Source organism: Pinus tabuliformis, chromosome 8 (genome assembly GCF_031772625.1).
Source record: "Pinus tabuliformis cultivar Carrire ecotype Pingquan chromosome 8, CPIR1, whole genome shotgun sequence".
NCBI lineage: Eukaryota > Viridiplantae > Streptophyta > Pinopsida > Pinales > Pinaceae > Pinus > Pinus tabuliformis.
In genome coordinates this window covers 644,327,209-644,351,374 of record NC_142294.1, presented here as the reverse complement: position 1 = coordinate 644,351,374, position 24,166 = coordinate 644,327,209, and the positions used below count along the sequence as shown (strand labels likewise).

The 24,166-nt window shown below is 35.7% G+C and overlaps 1 protein-coding gene across 1 annotated transcript; it reads left to right on the top strand.

Annotated features, from left to right (window-relative positions):
- Positions 1 to 3,306: 3,306 nt before the first annotated feature.
- On the top strand, positions 3,307 to 22,648 carry LOC149237178 (cysteine-rich receptor-like protein kinase 2). The gene is made up of 9 exons (XM_089369183.1): positions 3,307 to 3,479; positions 13,718 to 13,721; positions 13,881 to 14,748; positions 20,715 to 20,852; positions 20,953 to 21,092; positions 21,197 to 21,422; positions 21,518 to 21,752; positions 21,902 to 22,046; positions 22,147 to 22,648. Exons 1-9 carry the CDS (start codon positions 3,307 to 3,309, stop codon positions 22,513 to 22,515), a joined length of 2,298 nt encoding a protein of 765 aa, XP_089225309.1. The 3' UTR covers positions 22,516 to 22,648.
- Positions 22,649 to 24,166: the final 1,518 nt, after the last annotated feature.

The window sequence follows — 24,166 nt, the reverse complement described above, 5'->3', positions numbered from 1 at the left end:
AAAAATATCATCCAGAACCTAAGCTACCTCTCAATATATAACAATCGTAGTGACAATGTTTGGAACAAGCCATGAATGGAAGTGACCACAAACAACCAAAAAAACACATCATACCTAAGCTCTTCTAAATTGTTTGGATTTGGAGGAAGCTCTCTTGGAGGGATATGACTTGCTTCTAGCTCACACTAGTTGAAGGGATGGAGAATCACTTTTCAGAGTTGAGATTCAACCACCTAGAGAACTAAGGTGGTGAGAGGGAGGACACCAACAACAAAATGGGATAAGGAAAAAACCAAGCTTTACTAATGCTTTCAACATATTCTTCAAGTCAATCATCCCACAAAACTCACTAAAAATTCATTGCGCCAAGTTGAAAATGAGGATCCAAACGCATGCTTCAGAAATCATGGACTAAAGAAAAACCAAGGGTCTGAGAACAAGAGTTTGTTGAGAGGGGAAACATAATTTTTCTCCACTTCAAATGTGGTGGTCCTATTTGTATCCCTTCACAACATGTGAAATCTTGGCTAAATGCCCATTGAATGCTAAACTAGTGATAGGACTCCACTGCGTAGCTGAATCCATGACATCTATACTATCAGTTATGAAATCCAACTAAAAATCCACTAAAATCTATTTTCTCACAATTGACAGAATTGAGTAATAAATGTCAATCAAATCTTCAAGGTATTAGATTGTGGTCACATTATATATAAAATGCATGTCTTAATTAAAACCTTGAAAAAACGTATTATCATGTCATACTAGCCTCTGATAAAAAACCACCCCTTACTTACATAATTAGGATGGGATTGCCTTTATTAATTACCTTTATTAATTGTTACACTAACTTTATTTTAAATATTTTAAAAAACTTGATTTTTTCTTTTAATATTAAGCTGTAGTGAAATTGTGTATATTAAAAACTTGTAATCTTATTTTGCAAAATATATTAATGGTTTGCTCTTCTCTATTTCTAAAAATTTAAAAAACTCTGTAAGGAAATTATATATATTAAAAACTTAATAATTTTAATTTGCAAATTATATTGACTGTTTGTTTTTCTGTATATCATCCAAAACTATATAAACTAATATCAATGTCTCATGGCTGTACAAGCGACAACGTTGGAATGTATTTTAGAGTTGTAGTTTTGAGGATGAGGCAGGAAAAACAAGAATCATTGATGAATAATGTGAATCATTTTCTTTTCCGTGCTGTTTTGAATATTGTCGCGGCCCTTCGCCCATATCACTTTCGAGGATCGAACCTGGAGCCTCAAGTAGTAGTAGATGGCGAGAGCTTAAAAGGTTTCGTTCATACACTACCTGATGTGCGCATCCCACACAGGTCTATTCCTGGTAGCTGGTTGATAACGACACGTATTTTTTATCTCCACCCATTTCGTTGACTCACGACCGAAAATGAAAATCACATTAATTTGATCCCTGCCCATTCTACAAGACTAAAGAACGAGAGCTTAAAAAGTTTCAATCAATGAGTGCGTGATGTGCACCAGCCAACTGAGTGCGTTCAAGTTTATGGTGATTATTTGAGCACTAAATTGATATGAAATTGAAATTGTGTACACTTCAAAGTCATGTGTGTATGCATGTATGTTGGTAAATTTTCAACTAATCTATCTATTTGATGATTTGAAAAACTAAGTGGCCATGAGTAGTGATGTGTAGATTTTAAAATAGGAAGTACGTTATAGTGAATTATCCAAAAAAAAACTAGTAAATGCGCATCAAATTTAATTACTCGAAGGCAGATTCAAGATATTAAAATAGTTATTGATCTTTGTCTAACTACTTGAAGGCAGATTCAAGATATTAAAATAGTTATTGATCTTTGTCTAATGATCATGGTCTATTAGGTAATAGAAAATTATACCATATGACCCACCCAATAATTTGAATGTAATGTATGGCCAAACTAGCCATTAGAATGTAGGGTATGACCTATGGGAATGATAGGAAACTAGAAAATGAGTAAACTATGGCCCTATGAAAGCATATGATCTAATGAGAAGATACCAACTATAGGAGAGACAAACTAACCAATAATTATAAAGAAACCAACTTAACAACTCCATTGATTATTGCAATAGATCTGGATGCCCATTTATTTCCCATCTCTAAAATGATGAACGAAAGAGAAATAAGATTTGTTAAGTTAGTCCTCATGGCCACGGAGATTGTATTATGGAAGAATACCTCAAATGATGGTTGGTAAACAATTCTCATTGCTAAATAAAACACAAGTAAGCATTAAAATGCATATAAACTCCATCTTAGACATACAAAGAAAACAATATATCAAACAAATAGATTCACACATAAGAACAAAAAATTTACCTTGGAAAATCGAATGGGAAAATAAACATTCAATTAAATTTGACTTGCCTCTTTATTATGCAGTAATGGACAAATTTTAGGGTCTCTACTTCGTTATGATACTTCATTTAATTCCACGAAACAGTCTTCTTCATTCTCAACCCGAAAACACCTCTTCTCTTTTGGTGAAAGAGTATGTAGGAAGATGTTTCCACTAGGAAGGTAGCTGAAATGTCAAGAACCCCCAACCCTTATCTTCTCCTAGCTCTTTCTCCTCCCTTGTTTTCTTTCTATACATTGGGGAAAAGTTTATTTGTGTTTTATTTTTTAATACATGATATAGTTTTTGACAATAATTTTCTTCCTTGACATCATATATCATGTTATTTCCTTATGATTTAATTAAATGCAAGGGTTGTTTCCAATCATGATGGTGTGAGGCCATTCATGCCAACAACCTATTGTAGTTGAATACAACCCCATTATTATTTGAATTTTTGTAAACTAATTAGTCCTCTTCCAAAAATTTCAAAAATTTCTTTATTGTATGATTTAGTTTGATTTTTATTAAATAATATTTATGTTTTTTTTTGTAAGCTTGGTAGTACCTCTTTTTTCTATTGATTTAACAACAAGTTACAACTAGTTTTAAAGATAGTCAGTGGCATCAACTTGCCCTATGGGAAACCAAGTATGTTGGCCACCTAACGACATGGTATGCCATCCAAAAATGATAAGTCTTGAGTCTTTCTAACCAACCAATATAAGACTGTATGTCTATGCTTATCCTGCTATCTACTTTCCTACTGGCATAACTGCATATACATTGAAAAGTAAAAGTTATTCGCATAAAAAAAAAAAAAGAGACATCATTTTAACTAATCTACTTCCTCAGCTGAAGCAGATTCCACTGTTGTCGAATCTTTTGCATTAGACCCCCAGAGTTCATTCGACGAAAGTATGCAAGATGGGTGATTTTCAATGTGCTGGAGGTGCCCATCCTGCTTCTGCATTTGGAACTGGAGCTTCTGGAAGTCCTGCTTATAGTTTGGGAAAGCCTGCACTGCAGTGGCCATGTTCAAAGCTATTTGTTCCAAGGCCTTGCCCAGAATCCCCTTCATTGACTAATAAAGAAACAAGGTGTGTTTAAACTGGGTCACTCGACCTCCTGTATGCCCTGGATCAGGCACTAAGATCTGCCAATCCTCTGCATCAATTTCCATTGATCTTGCTTGGTGGTTCATACCTACCTCCCATTCCTCTATGAATTACATAATTTCCTCTATTGTGCCTTCGCGATAAGCTTCTGCAACTTCATTAATCATGCTTATAGTCAATTTGCGGCATCTCGATTTTCCTCCAGGGTTACTGGATTGGCCTTCTTCCTGTCTACCTTTATTTTTCCCGCCACGGCCCTATGGGGCATGGCTTTGAGTTCGATTAGACGCACGAGCCATGGTAACTGTCTCACAACTTGATTGAATCTAACACTGAGTTCTCGTGGGTGGTATAAGCCCCCAGCCGCTCAATTGACGAATTCTGCTACCAACCTTTTCACCAAATAACCAGCGCTAAGGACAGATAAGGGCACACTAGTGCTAGTCTTTCTCTAATTCTCCTAAATTTTTCTGCCACCTTCCTTTGAGCCAGGTGCACCATCTTGGCTCCAGACCACTGCATGCAATCAACTGAATGTTTACGTCGAGAAGGATTTCCCCTACCACCACCTGTGTTAATATTACCACCCCACCTACATGAGGTGACCCTGCCAGCCTTGCCACGCATGTGGAGGGTGGTGGGTTTGTCCTTCGAGGCACCCGTCATTTAATTGCAGTGATTGCATCGAGGGTCCCACACACACCCCGATCAGGGATAAATAATTTTTATTGTTGTTTAATATAATTTTATGTCTTCTTTTTCTTTATAGATTTAAGTTTATTCAAAATACCAACATCTTCGCTTAATTAAATTTTATTATTAGATTTCAATTATCTTATAATCTATCACAATTCAAGAAAGAAATGTTTTGATGTATAAAATCTATGATAAAAATATGTCACATCTCTAGAATAGGTCCTTCCATGTGGGAGATTCATTATCGAAATATAGTTTTTAGTTACTTATCTTATATATGGATTTGGGATAACCATGAAGGAGTAATTATTGATTGTGTTGCATCATGAATATTTGAAGCTAACTAGTTTTGGTTTCAATTTATATCTGACATCTAGAACTTTCTTAGGTGCTCCCTTTTATGTGTATCCTAATGTTGAATACCTTGATGACTTTTGGATGGAACTTAGCATAAAGTCATCAAAATATTTAAATAACTAAGTATATTTATTATCATGGTTTCTCTAGATACCTCTCACTCTCAATAAACACATAAAGTAATTAAGTATAGTTTTCCCTTTGGTTTACTATTAAACATGAGCACTAGTGATTTCTAAAATTTGACATCAATTTACCATACATGATGTAGGTGGATATTGTTGGCCACTCACCTCTTCCATTGACTCAATTATTCTGTATATTTTTGAAAACATTTCCATAATTTTTGGTCCCAAACTTTTGGGGCTATTTTGAAGCACTAAATTATGCTTTTTGGAGATTCAATGGGACAAGGGTTTACATCCACTCCCTTTCCCCAATGGATATTTATAGTACTTAGATAGTTCTATCTAATGAGCAATGTGTGCCCCAAAAAGAGATTGTATGCAAAATTTGTACCCTCAAGAAGTTGATCTACCAACTAACCACCTCGAGGCCTACAAACCATTTGGTTAGGGTTTTGGACCTCTAGGGTTATTTATTTATTTTAAAAGGCCATTCTTTCAGCCACTTGTAGTATCTTTTACAAATGCATGTAGTCTCTCTCTCTCCAGAGATAGATATCACCATTCTAGCCAGTTTGTGTTGTATACTATTTTTCTATTTTATTCATTAATATAAGTTGAAGCTATGAAACATGAACCAATATTGAGATTAAAAGTTGAGATATTATGGAAATTACAATAGTTAACTATTAAAAAAATACCCCATGAATGTGATGACGATGAGAAATGATATCACGGGGTTATATTAAGGGAATTTTTACAATCACAAGATTTGTTCATCCTCTTTGCATTAGCCTACAGTAAAAATAGAAGTAAGTGTGAATGTTTCCTTTTGCAAGTTTACAGGAGAATAATCCATGATGTTTGATACGAAAATAATTCACATAAGAGTTGGGTTACAAATTCAATAGTTTTCCCATAAGAAAATCTTTCCCTTCATTCCACTAATAACCTCAATTTCTAGCTATGAATTTCATCGCTTTTAAATTAATATATATAAAGGATTGCTATTTTATTTTGAGTTTGGAAAGAACAAGCATATAATTCATTGCAATTTCCAACCATATTTTTCTTGTGTAGAGGAAATGAAAATGGGTTATGAATATTTGAATTGGTACAAGCTTCCACCTTCCATAGCATTCAAACTTAATAAAATATTGTAAGCAAGCCTAATGACAAAGTGGAATTTCCATCCATTCTAAGCCATGAATATCATTACACATAGAAAACATATTTTATATTCCAGCTTAGCATGCCTATTGAGAGACATATCATACAGGGGATTGTAATTAGTTGTTTACATACAAGTTACACCTAGGAATAGGCCTTGTAGCTAGGAGAAACATAAAGATCATTGTACAAGGAAGAGGGATAAAGGTATCTAGTATCCTTTCAAAAGATATATCTCTTCATATAATCCTTTGAACAAAGATCATAAGACACTTTCACATAAGGTTAATGTTGGTGGACAAAGTGTGCTATAATTTCCTTATTCATAGAACATGTTAGCACTAAAATCCTACAAATATTTAACCTACACATACATAAAAAACACAGATAAATGACACAAAAAAACACACCTAAGACACACATAAATGGTGTACTTAACTCTCACACATATATGATGCCCATGATCCATGCACATAATTTCCATTTCACTTAATTCATGCACATAAATGATAAACAAAAGAAACACACCTGACTTGCATGCATAAACAATGAACACATCCTACGCAAATAAGCATCACACAAAAGCAACAAACCTTATTATGCAAACACATAGGAAATACACATAAATAACACACAACCCACAAACATAAGTTACACATATGAACACTAACATGTTTTTTTTGGTAAAAATGAATTAATGAGCCTACCCATTATGATGGTGGACACATAATGATGAGACCTAAATAGTTTTGGTATTAAACCATTGGATTTTATAAAAGAATATAGTTGTAATTATGTGGCATCACTAAAATATTGTTATATTGACATCTTTAATACGGTAATGGGTAATTACTTATCGTCACACAAAAGGCGTCACCAAAAATTGTATTAGTGAGGGGCCTTAAAGGACTACCACCAAAATAAACATGGTGATATGCGTTTAATTCCATTCACCAAAGTCGATGTTGAAAATGCTTTAGCGATGAGACTTAATGGACCATGACCAAAGGCCAATTTTGTAGTAGCGCAAGCTTCCCCTCACTTGTCCATCACAGAAGAGTAACTACTAGTCAATCATTCCAAAATTGGTGAGAAAATCCTCAAGAGTAAATACTAGTCAATCATTCCAAAATTGGTGAGAAAATCCTCAAGAGGAAATCATTCCCGAAATAAATAAATTCAACGCCATTCGCATCACTTCCCCAAGGTGAAATATTTCAAATTTGTATTGTGTTCTTTCATTTAACATTAATACCAAAATAAGTCATATTCCACTCCAAGATATTTTCCAAATTATTTCCATTCTTGTTCATGATATTTTATACTAGTCATTTGGTTTACTAAATAAGAGTGTTTATATATGTTTTCCAGAGAAAGAAAATGTGTGCATTAATATTATCAACTAGGGTTTCTAATGTACTTGTGAGATGTCATGCACTATGCATGTAGAATACAAAAGTTGAACTTGCATTATTTTATCTAATATGCTTCTCTGTAGAAAGGAAATCATGCCAGTGATCTTGATCATGTTGATGGGAACCCTATTGTCACCGGGAAATCTTCTTGCATAAGTGAGGTAATAACTTTTTCTACATATCATGACTTCCATTACAAGTGGAAAGATTTGGTAAAGAAACTAGTCTATGAATTAAAAAATTGCACTATAATATTAAAAACACTCCACACCTCGTGAGAAAATAAATTGCACATTGTAAAAGTAAATTACTTGGATTGAAACATCAAAAGTAAATAAACACACAAGATAAGAATGAAATATTACCAAATTTCATAGTTTCCCATTCTCATGGAGTGAGATTTGCCTCCTAAGAATGTTATCTATTAATATGATCTCAAGAGGAGCATGTTTTACACCATCAGGAATTTGGACTATCCTCTAAGAGTCTTCTCATTTTACAAAAGTGAGTGGATCTTTCTTCTACATATGAACTTTCTTGAAATGGAAAAGAGAAAATAACTAAATGCAAATCCGCTTGAAGATAAATGATCCCATAGTGGTTATAGTTGATTCCTAACATAGAAAATAGTCTTAACTCTCCTTTCCAATCCCTACCTAATTTCAAATAGCATTGACATATAAATTCTTAACAAGTTGTGTTGCTTATACAAACTTTCCCAAAATATGTCCCACATGGTTTTTAGTAGTGATGGCTTCCTGTATTTATGGCTAATTTAATGGAGATGTCACATGTTATTGTTGATCCACATATACAATGTTCTTGATGATGGATTGAATTCTTATAATGTGGAAATTCTATAGGAATATGCATGCATAGATCTCTCATGTGGATATGTGTAGGACTAACTTGGGAATGCTTAGGTTATTGAGGTGGACACAACTACTATTTTATTGACACGATTAACCATGTCAAAGCCATAATTTCCAACAATTACTCAAAAGTATCACAAAATATATGCATTGGAAGTTTTGGAGTGACATACATAATTTGGGAATTCTCTAATATTTGTTTAAAGATTTTAAGAACCCAAAAAACACTCTAAAAAGTCTAAAAATTGCAAAATTCAATTTTTCACCCAAAACCAAAAAATATAAAATCTATTATTCCTTGTACAAAACAATTTAATAGACCACTTGGATATATATATATATATTACTTGTCTACTCTTCAAGAGTATTGAGCCCCACTTCACCAAAATTTGGGCTAAAAGGTGTAGATCGTTGTTTTCACTAAGAAATGCTAACATACTTGAACAAAAATTTGATGCATTGAAATGTTTCACTTTGTTTATCTTGTTTCACCGTATGGATTTTTTTTCATTAATCTTGAACCCATACATTTACATTTAATGGATGTCATCAACAAACCTCATGTGCTCTTGAAGGAATGGTTAGCCACAGATAATACATGCAGTTTTGAAGTATGTAACATAACAATTGATGCAATATGTGATAAGGTTGACTAGATACTACAACTAATATTAATGAGTTAGGAAATTGATTCTTGTGTTCTTTCATTATAGGTTCTAGGTTATGGATAATGTGTAGCAGGAAATGCCAATGTTTGATAGAGGTGGTAGAAATCAAATAATCTTAGATACCATTAAACATGAAGGTATGTATATCATACTTGGATGTACCCTACTTTTGTCTGAAAATGTCTCTCCTTTTTCGTACTGTACACCTTTATAGATCATGATTTTACAAAATGCATGGAAAAGATTAATATCATTGGAACCTTTAGTTTGCATTGAATATCATGGACATGTAAATATTTTTAGTATTGTACCTTTTCATATGTGTCTCTTTAATAGGATTTTCTTTTTGCAACAAAGGTTGCACTTGATATATAGCCTTGTAGATCATACCATGACTACTTGTGGTAGTCAACCATTTCACAATATTGATATTTTTATCAAATATGGTCTCCATTGATGGTTTGTACTTATTTATAGGTATATTTTATTAATATGCCATATTATTTGACATCTTGAATTCATGTTTTAGTTTGCAAAATATTTTTATTTCCAGTGTTGCAACTTTTCTTCAAACTTCAAAGCAAACTAAATGCATATGAAAGCATATAGATATAAAAAAAATCAATATATTATTGAAAATAGGGACTAAGACCACTTATGTACTTCAAAATTTTACGCTAAAATCTATGATATGCATATTTTCCATGAGTTTAAAGGATTCTTTGATATATATTTATATAATTTGGGGTTTTCTTTGGTGAAATTGTTTCCATTGTTTGTAAATTTGCTTAACTACACAAAACTTTCTTAACCATAACAACGTTGTATTTTCATGTGTTAATAAGGATTTTCTTATATGTGATGCATCATTTATTGAGTTCCTCTAACAAAAAATGCATTATGGTGGATATCTGGAATGTAGAAATGACAATTTTGTCACTTCTATTGAAATAATTCATAGCAAAGTAGGGGTAGAGATATGTTGACAGTGTTGGACCCGCCAACATGTAAGGGGATCTCCCTGGTAAGAAGTCCCAATTAGACCTCAATCCGTTTGGTGTAGGAGTCCCAGAATTGGGTCGTGCGGTAATGCCTTGACTATGATTTCACACATATGCAAGTAAGATGTCCCTGTTGGTAGCAAGGGTGTGACAGCTGCAATAATTCAAGGAAGGTGTATGAGAGGTTCTACACACTGAGGGTGAAGTGAGTGCAACCCCTGGAAACCTATAATAGTACATGGCTTGGAAGGGAACACACGAGCGAAGATTCATCACAAGTTGGAAAGCAAGTTACAGAGCAATCCAAAGTGATGGTTAAACCAACAACACATTTCAAAAAGATTCATACATACTTATACATAATAGTTCGTACATGCATGCATAAGCAAACAAATACATATATCATTTGGAGTAAACCAGATAGCATAGAATACAATACAACATATGCATGAAACGTGTTGGCTCTGTTATATTAAGAAGTTTAAGTTCCAGTCATACAATACATCCATGTCCAACAATTAGTTCCAACAACGGAATGTTATAGCCACAACTGCCTACTCCTCCAAAGAGATGTACTAGCTCTGTGCAGTGGAGAAGCCAAGGCTCATTACAATATTTTCCAAGCTTTCTCTAATATAGTCCTATCAGAAGCTTGGCTGATCAAAAGCCTTTACTATGAGTTATGAGGTTCTATTTTATAGAAAAGGGTGGGGTGACCCTTGACATTCCCCTCTGTGACAGTTCTTCTACCCTCATGACTCTTCACCTACTCTATGACTATTACATCCAACTATCGACACTTGAACTTCCACTTGACAAGACGTTACATTAAAATGCACATGTGCCCATGTGAGACAAAATGGATTGAGCAAGCCATGCAAGACATCACTGACACTTGGTCCATTGTGATGAGATCAACTCTTTGACATGATTATGATGGTGAAGGTGGTGAGCTGATGCCAAGCTTGGTCGTCCATGATGGTGTGCATGTGCTCCATGGTAACATCTTGTTGAAGTGATCTCTTGCCTCCATTGCATCCCAGGGCATTGGTGTGGCTCCTCCATCCAACTCGCCTGCTAACATGCGCATGGTCTTCTTGGGTGTGGCCAAACCGACAACACGTTGATGCATAGTGTCTGTGGTGATCTTTCGTTGTGTGTTGGGGGTCATGCACATCAACTATCAATTGCATGTTTAGCTCCAGTCGGACTTGCTTCTTGTCTTTGCCTCCGTGAGTGTGCCAAATGGGTTAGATCGCATGCATGCACAAAAGGATATTCATGTTTCTAAATTCCCTTACATGCGATCAACAATACTACTCACCATGTCTACTATGTGCCAGCTGCTAGGATGGATCTATAACTTGTACGGACGCAGTTTCATCCGTGAGTGCATGTTGTGCCCACTATTGTACCGATTCTTGCTGCAACTCATTCTCTCATCTATGAAGCTCTTGTTCTTCCTCAAGCTGCTACTTCAGCACATACAACTCCTTCTTTGTCTTCGTGCGACCTTCATGCCACGCCGTCACCTCATAGCCCAAGTCTACAAAGTTGCTTTTATCAAAAGTGGATCTACCTGAGCTTGCAACTTTGTTCCACCTTTGTGTTGTTAACAACCTTCCTCTTGTGTTCATTGCATCCGATATGCTATCTTCAACTGTTGTTGATGTTGTTGCTTATTGTGATGCTTCTCTTGTCATATCTTGATGTCCTTGTCTGCAAAACATTTTCCACTTTGAGTGACAAAACATATTTAGGTTGCTTGACCTTAATCGATTGAGCTTCTCCAAAAATAAGAACTCGGTTACAATCCCACTCAAAGTGCATGACATTTATGGATTGAACATCTCCAAAGATAAGAACTCAGTTACAATCTCACTCAAAGGGCATATATAGGAAATTATATGGTTATTTGGATAACCAACATTCTCTTCAAGGACATGCACATGTACTTCACAACTACACTCTTCTCCATATGCAATAATTATTGACTAACTACCACTTTAAATGTGAAATGGAGTAGCATTACTAGGAAAACAATGGGTGATTCATTAACAATCTCTACTCTATTGTGCACAATTCTCTGCTAAAACTTCTATTTGTCCTCACTCTTTTAACTTTTTCTTTAATGATTCCACTTTATTTTCAAGTATCAAAATTTCATTGTTTAGTTGCGGTACTTCACTTATGGAAACTTTTAGTATTTGTATTTGAACACCAATTTTTCCTTTCCCTCTTATGGAAAGTCTCCACTAAGTAGCTTATACACATTCAAATGCACTAAGCTAATTATTTCTTGACTTTCAAAAATATCAATGAAAAATCTTACTTCCTTTTCAACTTTAATGTAGATTAGAGAAGGTACTAGCTAAGTTGCAGGTACTAGATTAATTAAATTATAGTTAAATTAAGTCACAGGTACTAGGTACTATGTAGCCCTTGTTATGTACTAGGTACTATGTAGCTACTAGCTACAACTTGAGTGAGCCTAATGGTTAAGAGCATGTGTTTCTTTCTAAAAGGTCACATGTTCAAAATGAAAGAGATACTATGCCGAGATATTTACCACTTAAAAAATATTTATTTTTCACTAACCCACTCTCCACTAGCCAATTTTTATATAAAAGAAAACCATTTGAAATCCAATGATCAAGTTTAAATATGCCCTTGAGCTTCTTCTCACAATTTTTCTTTTTTATATAGTATTTCTAATAAATCATTTTAACCACACTCCTCGTCACTCTCGTATGGTCTTCCACACAACTTTGAGTTCTCTCATAGAGACTGTTTAATTTGAATTTGTAATTTCAAATGAGTTCTTATAAAGAGTGCTTCAATTCCATGGTTCCCTTTTGTATATTTTTTTTTGTTCAAACTCTGGGTTCCCTTTGGTGTATTTTTCTTTTCAACTAGTCATGTAACAAGTACAAAAAATTCAATCAATTGTTCTTATAATATTATCTTACCCATCTAAAAAACCACGCTAAGTCATATATATTAGTGAATTGCTTAACGAATTCATTGCAAACGATAAACAAGACTATCATCCTTCCTCATTATGTTAAGGTGATATATTCATTTCTAAGAGGACATCTTGTTCACCAATGACTGTGTCTTATGCAAAGATATAAACATGGTTCAAAGTCCTTTTGTGCATTGGTATTTGAAACATTCAAACGAAATGAGTCTTGAAGATTCAATATAATTCATTAACGTTTTACCATTTTAACAATGTGATTTTTAACTAAAACATTCACCATTTTCAAGTTGTCATAAACTAAAATTATGAACATTAAATTTCTGAGTCTCTACCCTTCGTAGACAGACAATAAGAATCTCCACTGGAACGATTATTGTTTAGGGCTTTATGAATGTCCCCAAAGTGTTTGAGATCTCCCCTATGAAAAGAAAACACCTAAATCAACGTTCATTATCAAAGCAAATACAGTTTTTTAACCAATCAGCGCAGAGCTCCGCTTAAGACCAGAGGGAAGTTACTCTTCTCAATTTGCGAATCGAGACAACCCGAAACTAAAGTACAAGAAAATAAGCAAAACAAGCACATCCAGAAAAGAATACCCATGGTGATTTAGAATAAATTACAGTTGCTCCAAAGAGCAATGTACATGAGGAATATAGATATATTACACAAATAATAAAGAGCTAGGTACATGAGGAATATCACCTAGTAAATGGGAATACATTTCCTGCAACTAATAAATTGATGAAAGGGAAATTTACATTTTCGAAGACCTGATTGCCACATCTACCAACGCGACGACCATGTGACGAGTCGGTAGCGGGTCACGGCGAGTCGCTCTCTGCTGAATGGAGACACAAACGTACGCAGCGGGAAGACGATAAATGTCCTTCACTTCTGGAAATTTATTTCAGTGTTTATGTCTACTTCCAGGCAAGTTTGTCGCGCATCTAATTTTCTATGTCAGTTACAATATCCTACTCCTTCCGTCTTCTGCTGGTAGAAAACCCCTTGATCGGAAGCCCGTGTGCAGAGTCGACGAGGCTTTAGCAAAATGGATATACAATTTGAATTTTACTAGGGCATTTGATTATAGGAGCACCTTCGTCTGGTCAGACCGGGGTGGGGCACGAAGAAGGTGGGTATGGCGATGGTGACGAAACAAGTACTGAGAAGCGTTTTAATTACCCTCTATCTATGTACACGTACACGCTTCGCAACAGCTGATCCGGAGATCTCTACCGTTTGGAGCGGTTGTGGAAATAGCGGCAATTATACATATACAAACGGTAGCGCGTTTCAGCTTAATCTAAACAAGGTTTTGGATTCACTGGTGAAAAATGTTTATGCCAGCGGATTCAATACCTCTAGTATTGTTTCTCAGGGGGGAACCAGCAATAGTAATGTTTACGGGCTTGTCCAGTGCAGGGGAGATTTAGATTCTTCCGATTGCAAACAGTGCGCATCCACGGCTAAAACAAATCTTGTTCAAAGATGCCACAACACTTCTGGATTCATTCAACTAGACGGCTGCTTCCTGCGGTACGACAATCATAACTTTTACAACGACATTGAGAGTAGGAAGAGTTTGCTATATAGTGTTCTCTGCAACAGAGACAATAGCAGTCAGCCACAACAGTTCACAAATGTTGTTAAGGTCCTGCTCTCAAATGTTACCGCTCGAGCTACGGAGGCTCCCAAACTTTTCGTTGCAGATTCAGTTGCTGCGCCTGGTAATCTTTCGCAAAATATATATAGCTTGGCGCAGTGTTGGAGAGATCTGTCCCGAACAAGTTGTGGAGCATGCCAAACAGACGCCTTGTCATATATATTCCGATGCCAGAGTGGAGCTGTTGGGGCACAATTCGCAACTAAGAACTGCTATTTGCGTTACGAGGTCTATGAATTTTTCAACACTTCCATTCTCTCTCCGCTGACAAGTGAAAGTCCTCCAATATCTTCTGGTATGTTTTTTACATTGTTTGCGATGATAAGGAATATGGTATTGTTTTTAGGATTTTGTTTGGTGAAATAAAACATAGCCAATTAAATTAGAATTTGTTGAAATACTAATTTCAACTACAGGTCAAAACCGCCAAAGTTCCCCGCACCGCCATTCACAGAACAGTGGTATTCTCGAGGGGGCAACGAGCATATTCAACAGCTGACTCGTGTCTGAGTGGTTTTACAAGTACATCTTTCCCCAGCGGGTAAAATTCAGTAAAAAAGGGTCGTGCGATGCCGTAGGATCAACGTGGAGTAAAATCCACGGTTAATAATTAACAAAATATGTCACCATGCTGAAGGATTTAATGAAATGTACTGTGGGAAGTAAATGTAGGTAAAAGCTTTTAATTTTATTATTTTTCTAATTCACGGGAGTATGGGACAAGTAAAATTTAAATATCATGTTTTTGGTTGTTGTTGAATATGTAATTAAACGCAAAAAACACAGAAGTGTGAATGTAATTCCTTTTGTTGAGAGGATGAAACTCAATACATAGCAGAGCCTATGAAAGAAGTAAAAATAAAAGGAGCTTTTACACACAACAGTGCATTTTCCAGCAGAGACAGAGCATTTTTTGTAATCCACAGCAGTGCAGAGACAGAGTGAAATTTTTTCTTAGAACTGCATCTGAACTCAGGCATGGTGTAACCTCTTTGTTGGAGGAAGTTTTTTTTGTAACAACAGTCTTGTTAATGAATGTAAAGTTTTTTTTGGTGCCTCAAAAAACTCTGTCCCCTGTGTTAAAAACAGAGCATTTTTTTCTCTGTTCAATTCTTGTTTGGAATTATCAGAAATTCCCAACTTGGTATCAGAGCTTGTCTAAGCTCTTTGAAGGTGTCAAAGAAGCTGAAGGAAGGATTTCTTGTTGCAGCAGCTTTTCCAGCGGAGTGAAGACTCAATCAAGAAAGAATCCAAGGTATTTCTCAAGTTAGTTTTTGTGTTACTGTTGAGGACAGTCAGTGAATTTAAATACATAGTCAAGTATTTTGAAGCATAGTTATGAGTGCAATAATGACTAGAGCCATCACTAGAATGTGTATCTGTAATACTCAGCTCCCACAATTTAATGGGAAAAACTACATGACTATTGGGCAATAACTATGAGAGCTTTTCTTGCTTCCCAAGACTTATGGGAATTTGTCGAGGATGGTTTTGAAGAACCAGTAGATGAAAATGAGTTTAATAATTTAACTCAAGCAGAGAAAGATCTGCTGAAGAAAAATAAGAAGAAGGATTCTAAAGCCCTCTACTTTTTTTATCAAGCAGTGCATGAGAGTGTGTTTCCAAGGATAGCAGCAGCTAAGAGATCGAAAGAAGCATAGAAAACTCTCAAGATAACCTATCAAGGCATGGAGAAAGTGAAGACAACAAAACTACAGTTGTTGAAGAGAGATTTTGAGAGTCTCTGCATGAAGGAGTCAGATAATATTGACTCTTTCTTTACACATGTGATTGGTCTAGTCACACAGATAAGGTCTCATGGAGAGATTCTTCAAGAAAGGATGATTGTGGAGAGGATCCTACCCTCAAGGTTCGATGTGATTGTCACCACCATAGAAAAGACAAATGATCTCACAAAATTATCAGTTGATGAACTACATGCATCACTAATAACACATGAGCAGAGATTGAGTGGAAATGAAAGCTCATATCTAGAGCATGCCTTTAAGACCCAGATGTTCTTTGGAAGAGGAAGAGGTCAAGGAAAAGAAAACAGGAGAGGAAGAGGCAGAAGCCAAAACAGAGGTGGAAGAAACAATCCAGCAAATGCTCAAGGAAGAGGCAGCAATCCAAATCAGAACCAAGGCCAAGGAAGTAGCCAAAAAATTGGACAACATCATGCTCAAGGACAAAGGTATGATAAATCCAATGTCCAATGTCACCATTGTAAAAAATATGGGCATTATGCAAATGAATGTAGGAAGAAGCAACATGATATAAGTAATAGAACTAGTGCAAATTTCACGAGAGAAAATATCAGCCAAGATAATTTGTTTTTAGCCTGCAATATGACTGAAGAAAAGGATGAAGATGTATGGTTTCTAGACTTCGGTTGCAGTAACCATATCATAGGAAACATAGCCCTGTTTTCTATGTTAGATAAAAGTGTGAAGTCACAAGTCACACTAGGGACTGAGAATAAAGTTTCTGTTATGGGAAAAGGAGAAGTAAATGTTTTAACAAGGAAATGTGAAAAGAAAACCATAGTAGATGTTTATTATGTTCTTGGAATGAAATGTAACCTCATTAGTATTGGACAGCTTATTCAAAATGGGTACAATGTTTTCTTTGTGGATGATGTATGCATCATCATGGATAAAACACCTAGCAAACAATGTATTGCTGAAGTGAAGATGACAAGGAACAGGATGTTCTCTCTCAGAATGAAAGCAGATTTAAAAATGGAGAAGAAATAGCAGCAGTGACACAAGAGACTTTCCAAAGCAAACCAAAAGATGAAAATTGGTTGTGGCACTTGAGATTTGGACATCTCAACCTTGAAGGTCTTAACTTGTTGAATAGAAAAGGAATGGTAAGAGGATTATCATTGATAGAAAAACCAGACAGCCTTTGTGAAGGTTGCATCTTGGGGAAACAACATAGAGAAAGTTTTCCATATGGCAAAAGCATAAGGGCAAAAGCACCCTTAGAGATTGTCCACTCAGATTTATGTGGACCGATGCAAACTCCATCACTTGCAGGTAGTCACTATATACTAACATTCATTGATGATTTTACTAGAAAAACTTGGGTTTATTTCCTTAAGAACAAAAGTGAAGTGTTTGAAAGATTTTTCAATTTCAAAGCACTTGTAGAAAACCAAAGTGGGATGCATATCAAAGTTCTAAGAACTGATAGAGGAGGTCAGTATATCTTCAAATAATTTCTACGTTTTTGTAGAGAAAATGGAATTCATAAGTAGTTTACCACTAGGTACACTCCGCAACAAAATGGAGTTGCCGAAAGGAAGAATGGGAAAATCATGGATATGGCGAGGAGTATGTTAAAGGCAAAGCATTTACCAAATGATTATTGGGTTGAAGTTGTACACTGTGCAGCGTACATTTTGAATAGATACCCTACATAAACAGTCATGAACAGAGTTCCGGAAGACGCATGGAGTGGGATAAAGCAATGAGTCACCCACATGAAAGTTTTTGTATGTGTGGCTTATGCACACATTCCAGATCAACTAAGGAAGAAGTTGGATAGCAAAGGGGAGAAATGTATTTTCATTGGATACAATGAGGAATCCATAGCTTATAGGTTGTATAACCCATCCACCAAGAAGCTTATTGTGAGTAGAGATGCTCAGCTCATTGAGGAGGAAGCTTGGGATGGAAGCATAGATAAGACAGTGAATGTTAAAAACTCTTTGTCACATGATGAAGATGATGAGGAGTTGGCTGAAATACATCCCCAAATAGCACCACCAACACAAGGACAGCAAGAGACACCCTTGAGGAGCAATGAAAGTGCTTCTCCAAGCACACCACAAGGAGGAAATTCAAGTGCTTCTTCAAGCACTTGCACACCAAATGAAAGAGGTAGGAAGTTCAGAAATTTAAGTGACATTTATGAACAAGAGGCAGCAAATGAAGGTATGAACTCTTTGTTTTCTTTATATTGTCATGTTGATGACCCTGTTCATTTCGAAGAAGCAATTAAGGATAAGAAATGGATAGAATCTATGGATGATGAGATCAATTCCATAGAAATAAACAGGACATGGGATTTAGTTGAACTATCAAAAGGAAAAGAAGTCATTGGAGTTAAATGGGTCTACAAGACCAAGAGTAATGTTGAAGGAAAAATAGAAAGACACAAGGCAAGACTTTTTGTCAAAGGATATAAGCAGCAGTATGGGAGAGACTATGAGGAAACTTTTGCACTGGTTACTAGAATGGAAACTATGAGAGCAGTGTTGTCCACAGCAGCACAAAACAAGTGGAAATTTTACCAAATGGACGTGAAGTCAGCATTCCTAAATGGAGTGTTAATGGAAGAGGTTTACATTGAAAAACCTCTAGACTATGAAAAGAAAGGCCAAGAGCACAAAGTGTGCAGATTGAAGAAAGCTCTTTATGGGCTGAAGCAAGCACCAAGAGCATGGTACAGTAGGATAGATTCCTATCTACTGGAAAATGGATTTGAAAAGTGTGAGGAAGAACCCACCCTCTACATCAAAGAAAATGATGGTAAAATATTAATTGCTATGTTATATGTTGATGATGTTATTTTCACAAGTAATGATGATTACCTTATTGAAAATTTCAAAACAGTCATAAAAGAAGAATTTGAAATGATTGACATGGGTTTGCTGAGATACTTCTTAGGAATAGAAGTAGAACAAAATGGAAATGGGATTTATATCCCACAAGCGAAATATGTTAATGAAGTGTTGGAAAGATTTAATATGCAAGAGAGAAAAGAAGCAATCACTCCTACAGTGCTGGATTAAAACTTAGCAAAGAGGACAACGACAAGGATTTTGATCCTAGTTTGTACAAGAGCATAGTTGGCAGCCTCATGTATTTAACTGCAACTAGGCCGGATATAATGTATGTTGTTAGTTTAATTTCTAGATTCATACAGAGGCCAAAAGAAGCACATTGCCAAGCAGCAAAAAGGATTCTGAGGTATGTTAAAGGTACTAAAAGGTTTGGCATTTTATATACTACTTTAGAATGTTCATATTTAATTGGATACACTGATAGTGATTGGGTTGGAAGTGTAGATGATCGGAAAAGCACATCCGGTTATGTTTTCCACATGGGTTCAGGAGTCATTTCATGGGCTTCTAAAAAACAACCTATTGTAGCGTTGTCTACAGCAGAAGCGGAATATGTGGCAGCTACAGCAGCAGTGTGTCAAGCAATTTGGATGAGAAGGATGTTAAGAAGTTTATTCCAAGAGAAAGCAAAAGGAACTGTGATTTTTTGTGACAATAGCTCAGCTATTGCATTATAGAAGAATTCTGTGTTTCATAAGAGAACGAAACACATTGACACAAAGTTTCATTACATTAGGGAATTGGTAAACAATGGAGAAATTGTTTTACAACACTGCAGAACTCAGGAGCAGGTTGTAGACATTCTGACCAAACCATTGGGGCAGAAAAGTTTTGAGTTTTTGAGGAAATGTCTGGGTATGACTGATAACCTAGCAGTTGAAATTAAAGGGGAGTGTTGAAATACTAATTTCAACTGTAGGTCAAAACCACCAAAGTTCCCCGCAACGCCATTCACGGAACAGTGGTATTTCTCGAGGGGGCAACGAGCATATTCAACAGGTGACACGTGTCTGAGTGGTTTTTCAAGTACAGCTTTCCCCGACAGTTAAAATTCAGTGAAAAGGGGTCGTGCGATATTTCTAATAGCCGTAGGATTAACGTGGAGTAAAATCCATGGTTAACAATAAACAAAATATATTTCCATGCTGAAGGATTTAATGAAATGTACTGTCAACATTAAATGTAGGTAAAAGCTTTTAATTTTATTATTTTTCTAATTCACAGGAGTATGGGACAAGTAAAAGGTCAATATCATGTTTTTGGTTGTTGAATATGTAATGAAACGCAAAAAACGCAGTAGTGTGATTGTAATTCCTTTTGTTGAGAGGATGAAACTCAATATGCAACAATGCGTATGAAAGAAGCAAAAGAAAGGGGCTTTTACACACAACAATGTAAATTTGCAAGCAGACACAGCAGTGTATTTTCCAGCAGAGACAGAGCATTTTTTGTAATGCACAGTAGTGCAGAGACATAGTGAAATTTTTTTTTGGAACTGCATCTGAACTCAGGCATGGTGTAATCCCTCTGTTGGAGGAAGAAATTTTTTTTTTAATAGTATTTCTCTGTTCAATTCTTGTTTGGAATTATCAGAAATTCCCAACTGAATTGTTGTGCAAATTTTGCAGAAGGCGAAAAAGCTAATGTTCTTGGGATAATTCTGGGCGTAGTAGCTACCAAGGTTGTATTAATTGCACTCATAGGCATTTGGATGTGGAATATTTGCTATCGTCAAAAATGTCGGCGAGAGATTTATCGAACCAGAGGTCCTGAACTTGCAGCTAACGTACTCACTCTTAAGGACCTAAGGTGCTTCTGATTACGTTGTGTGCAAGATAAATAGACACCTTGTAATTGCTTTTGCAGGTGGGGAAGCAGATTCTGGCTTAAGGTCGAGCATAGCGAATCCAGAGCTCATTTTCAGGTACGAAATTCTGAGAGAGGCCACCTCCAATTTCAATCTAGAGAACAAACTTGGAGATGGAGGTTTTGGATCCGTGTATAAGGTGAGAGTTTAATATCTCTTACAATTAAATAAATTAGATATTCGGAAATAGCAGCACCTAGTAAAATTGGAGAAAAAAAAAAATTGAAGTTTGTCGATCTGCAGGGGATTCTGCTTGATGGCAGAGTGATTGCAGTAAAATGGCTCTATATGGGTACAAGGCATGCAGATGCTGAATTTCTGAATGCTGAATTTGTGAATGAAGTGAATCTTATCAGTGGTGTTCAACATAGGAATCTAGTGAAATTGCTTGGTTGCTCAGTTGAAGGCTCAGAAAGGCTGCTAGTTTACGAATACCTCCAAAACAGTAGCCTCGACAGATTTCTATTCGGTTTCTACTCGTTCTTGATCCCTGGATGCTTCTTGGGTTCCTTTATTTTATATGTAGTTTCAGCTAATATATTTATGGTCTGTGATGCATTGCAGATACAACAAAACGACATTTACTTGACTGGAAAAAGAGATATGAAATCATAGTTGGAACTGCGCGTGGTCTAGCCTATTTTCATGAAGAATCTCTTATTCGGGTCATCCACAGAGATATAAAAGCCAGCAATATTTTGTTAGATGATAAACACAGACCCAAAGTAGCAGACTTTGGGTTAGCCAAATTCTTTGCAGAAGATCAGAGCCACGTCAACACTCGAATTGCAGGAACCTTGTAAGAATTTTCTCCTAGGATTCCCAACTAATTGTTTCAATAAGTTACAGACGTACATGAATCAATTAGAACTCATATATCTGAATATGGATAATATTGTTTTGAGGTGGCTATGTTATGGAGATTTGATTGCGTGTGACACTGTGCAGAGGTTACATGGCCCCTAAGTACGCCTTACGCGGACAGTTGATACAGAAAGCAGATGTGTTCAGTTTTGGAGTGCTTCTACTTGAGATTATCAGTGGAAGAAAGAATCAGAGTTCTGATGAAGACATGGAGTTTCTCATAGAAGGCGTATGTTTATGTCGATGTCATCTTAATTTTCTCAATTCCTTATAGTGTTACATCCCTTGCTAACTAAAGTTTTTATGTTTTTGTTGATATGACCAAGCAGACATGGAGACTATATACAGCAGATAGAGCTTTAGAAATTATGGATCCCACATTGGAGGCCGGTTATTCGTCGGAGGAAGGGATTAAAGTAATTAAAATTGGTCTTCTGTGCACGCAAGCAGCTCCTGCTTTGCGGCCTTCAATGTTCCGGGTGGTGGCGATGCTGACAAGTGAAACCGAGCATCTTCCTTCGCCCACAAAGCCTGCTTTCGTAGATCTGGATATCGCGAGCGAAACTCAGCATGTTAAACGTGGTAAATTTATTGATTCAGACAAAACATCAAGCAGTGTGGCAACTTCTTCTACGACACGTTCTGATATTCACTCTATAGCTGTTGATCGTTCATCATGCATTCTGGAGCCGAGGTGAAAATCAGACAATGCCTCTTTGGCATTAACATTATCTTCTCAGTCATGGTAGAATGGTTTTTAAATCTGGGAATTGTTTACATTTGTCTACTTTCTCCATAGAATGGATTGAGTAGATTTAGACTTTTAATCTTGAATGTGATGAGGTATTTGAGTAAAACGTGGTCTTTCACGAAGATACTTCGATTCAAAGAACGTGTGATCATGGCTTAGAAAATCAGTTAACATCAATGTTATTGTAAATATATAAAATGCTGTGTTATGTTTCATCCTTTTCACACTTAATAGAGATAGTAGCTTTATTGAAAATTATAATTTTATTTATGAATTTGTGTGTGGTTGTTGTTAAATGATGTAATTTCATTTGTTGACTGAGTGTGGGTGTTTTCTTAATTTGGTTTAGTCTAGTTGAAAATCTTCTATTGGATTGTTGTTAATATTTGAGTCCATCATAATTATTTTGTTGATAGCTAAGTCCGAGCGGTACCAGTATTTTCCTTCATACTTGTGTTTGCTTATAATTTAATATGGTATTAGAGTATGTGCGTAAGCCTTTTTATAGAGTGGAGAACAAATAAATTGTGGAAGAGTGGATATATAGATTAGTGAACTATTCCTTAGGTGAAACGTGGGTAAAGAATCCCATGAGAAGGTGAAGATAATCGAGAGTATGGTAGTGAAACTCCTGGCTTTTTATCGGTGTGTTAAGAAACCTGGCTTTTGTATGCAAAAGAAAACTGCCATCAAAGAGAAGTTCGTCGTTACAGAGCTGTTGTTCTTCAACTCTTGTGCCCAGAAACCACTTGGAACACCTACGCAGTAACAAGCAGAGGTATCAAGTTTGAGTATTAATAGTGAACTACATATCTATGGGTCTGAATAAGCAAGATTGCAGAAGTGCTGCTTCGCCCTGTGTTTCTAACCCAGCTCAACTGTTCCTTTTTGCCTGGCAATTCATTGCAGCAACAAAAACAAATCAATCATAGTTTAAGTTTTTGTAGGATAAGGGATCTGAAACGACCATGCATCGATTGCATGGATGATTTCAATTGGATGAAATAGGGAGGAATTACAAGCGACCGAAATGCCATTTCTTATTGTCTGTGATAGTTCATTGATAGTGTTGGATGCTTGCCATGGTATCCATTGGTAGTAGTGCAATGCTTGTCAATTTATTTAGGGTCGGAATTGGAATGAAGTTCTTTATACATATTAGTATAATGTTATGTTCTTTATGTTATCTAAATTTTGTTATTATAGGTTGGTTTAGTTTCTACTTTAGAGGTGCATAACAGTAATGTGTCTAATGGTACTCTATTAGTTTATTTTTGTCTCTTTTTATGTTGTTTTTAGAGGTGCATAACAGAATGGTAATATGTGGTTTATTTTGTCTTTTCAGAGGTGCATAACCGTAATGTGTCTGATGGTGATCGGTTGTTTATTTTGCCTTTTTAATATGTTTGATTTTGTTCAAATAGGAGATTTATTTAAATTTCAAGATATATTTAAAGTTTAAAATATATGAGATTTTATTCTTAATTTAGTTTTTTAATTTATCGAATGTACTGTTTAGCAATCAAAAGAAATTCATTTTTGATTCTTATAAAATCTCAAAAAAATTTACAATTTTACATTTTGATTTCTTATAAAAT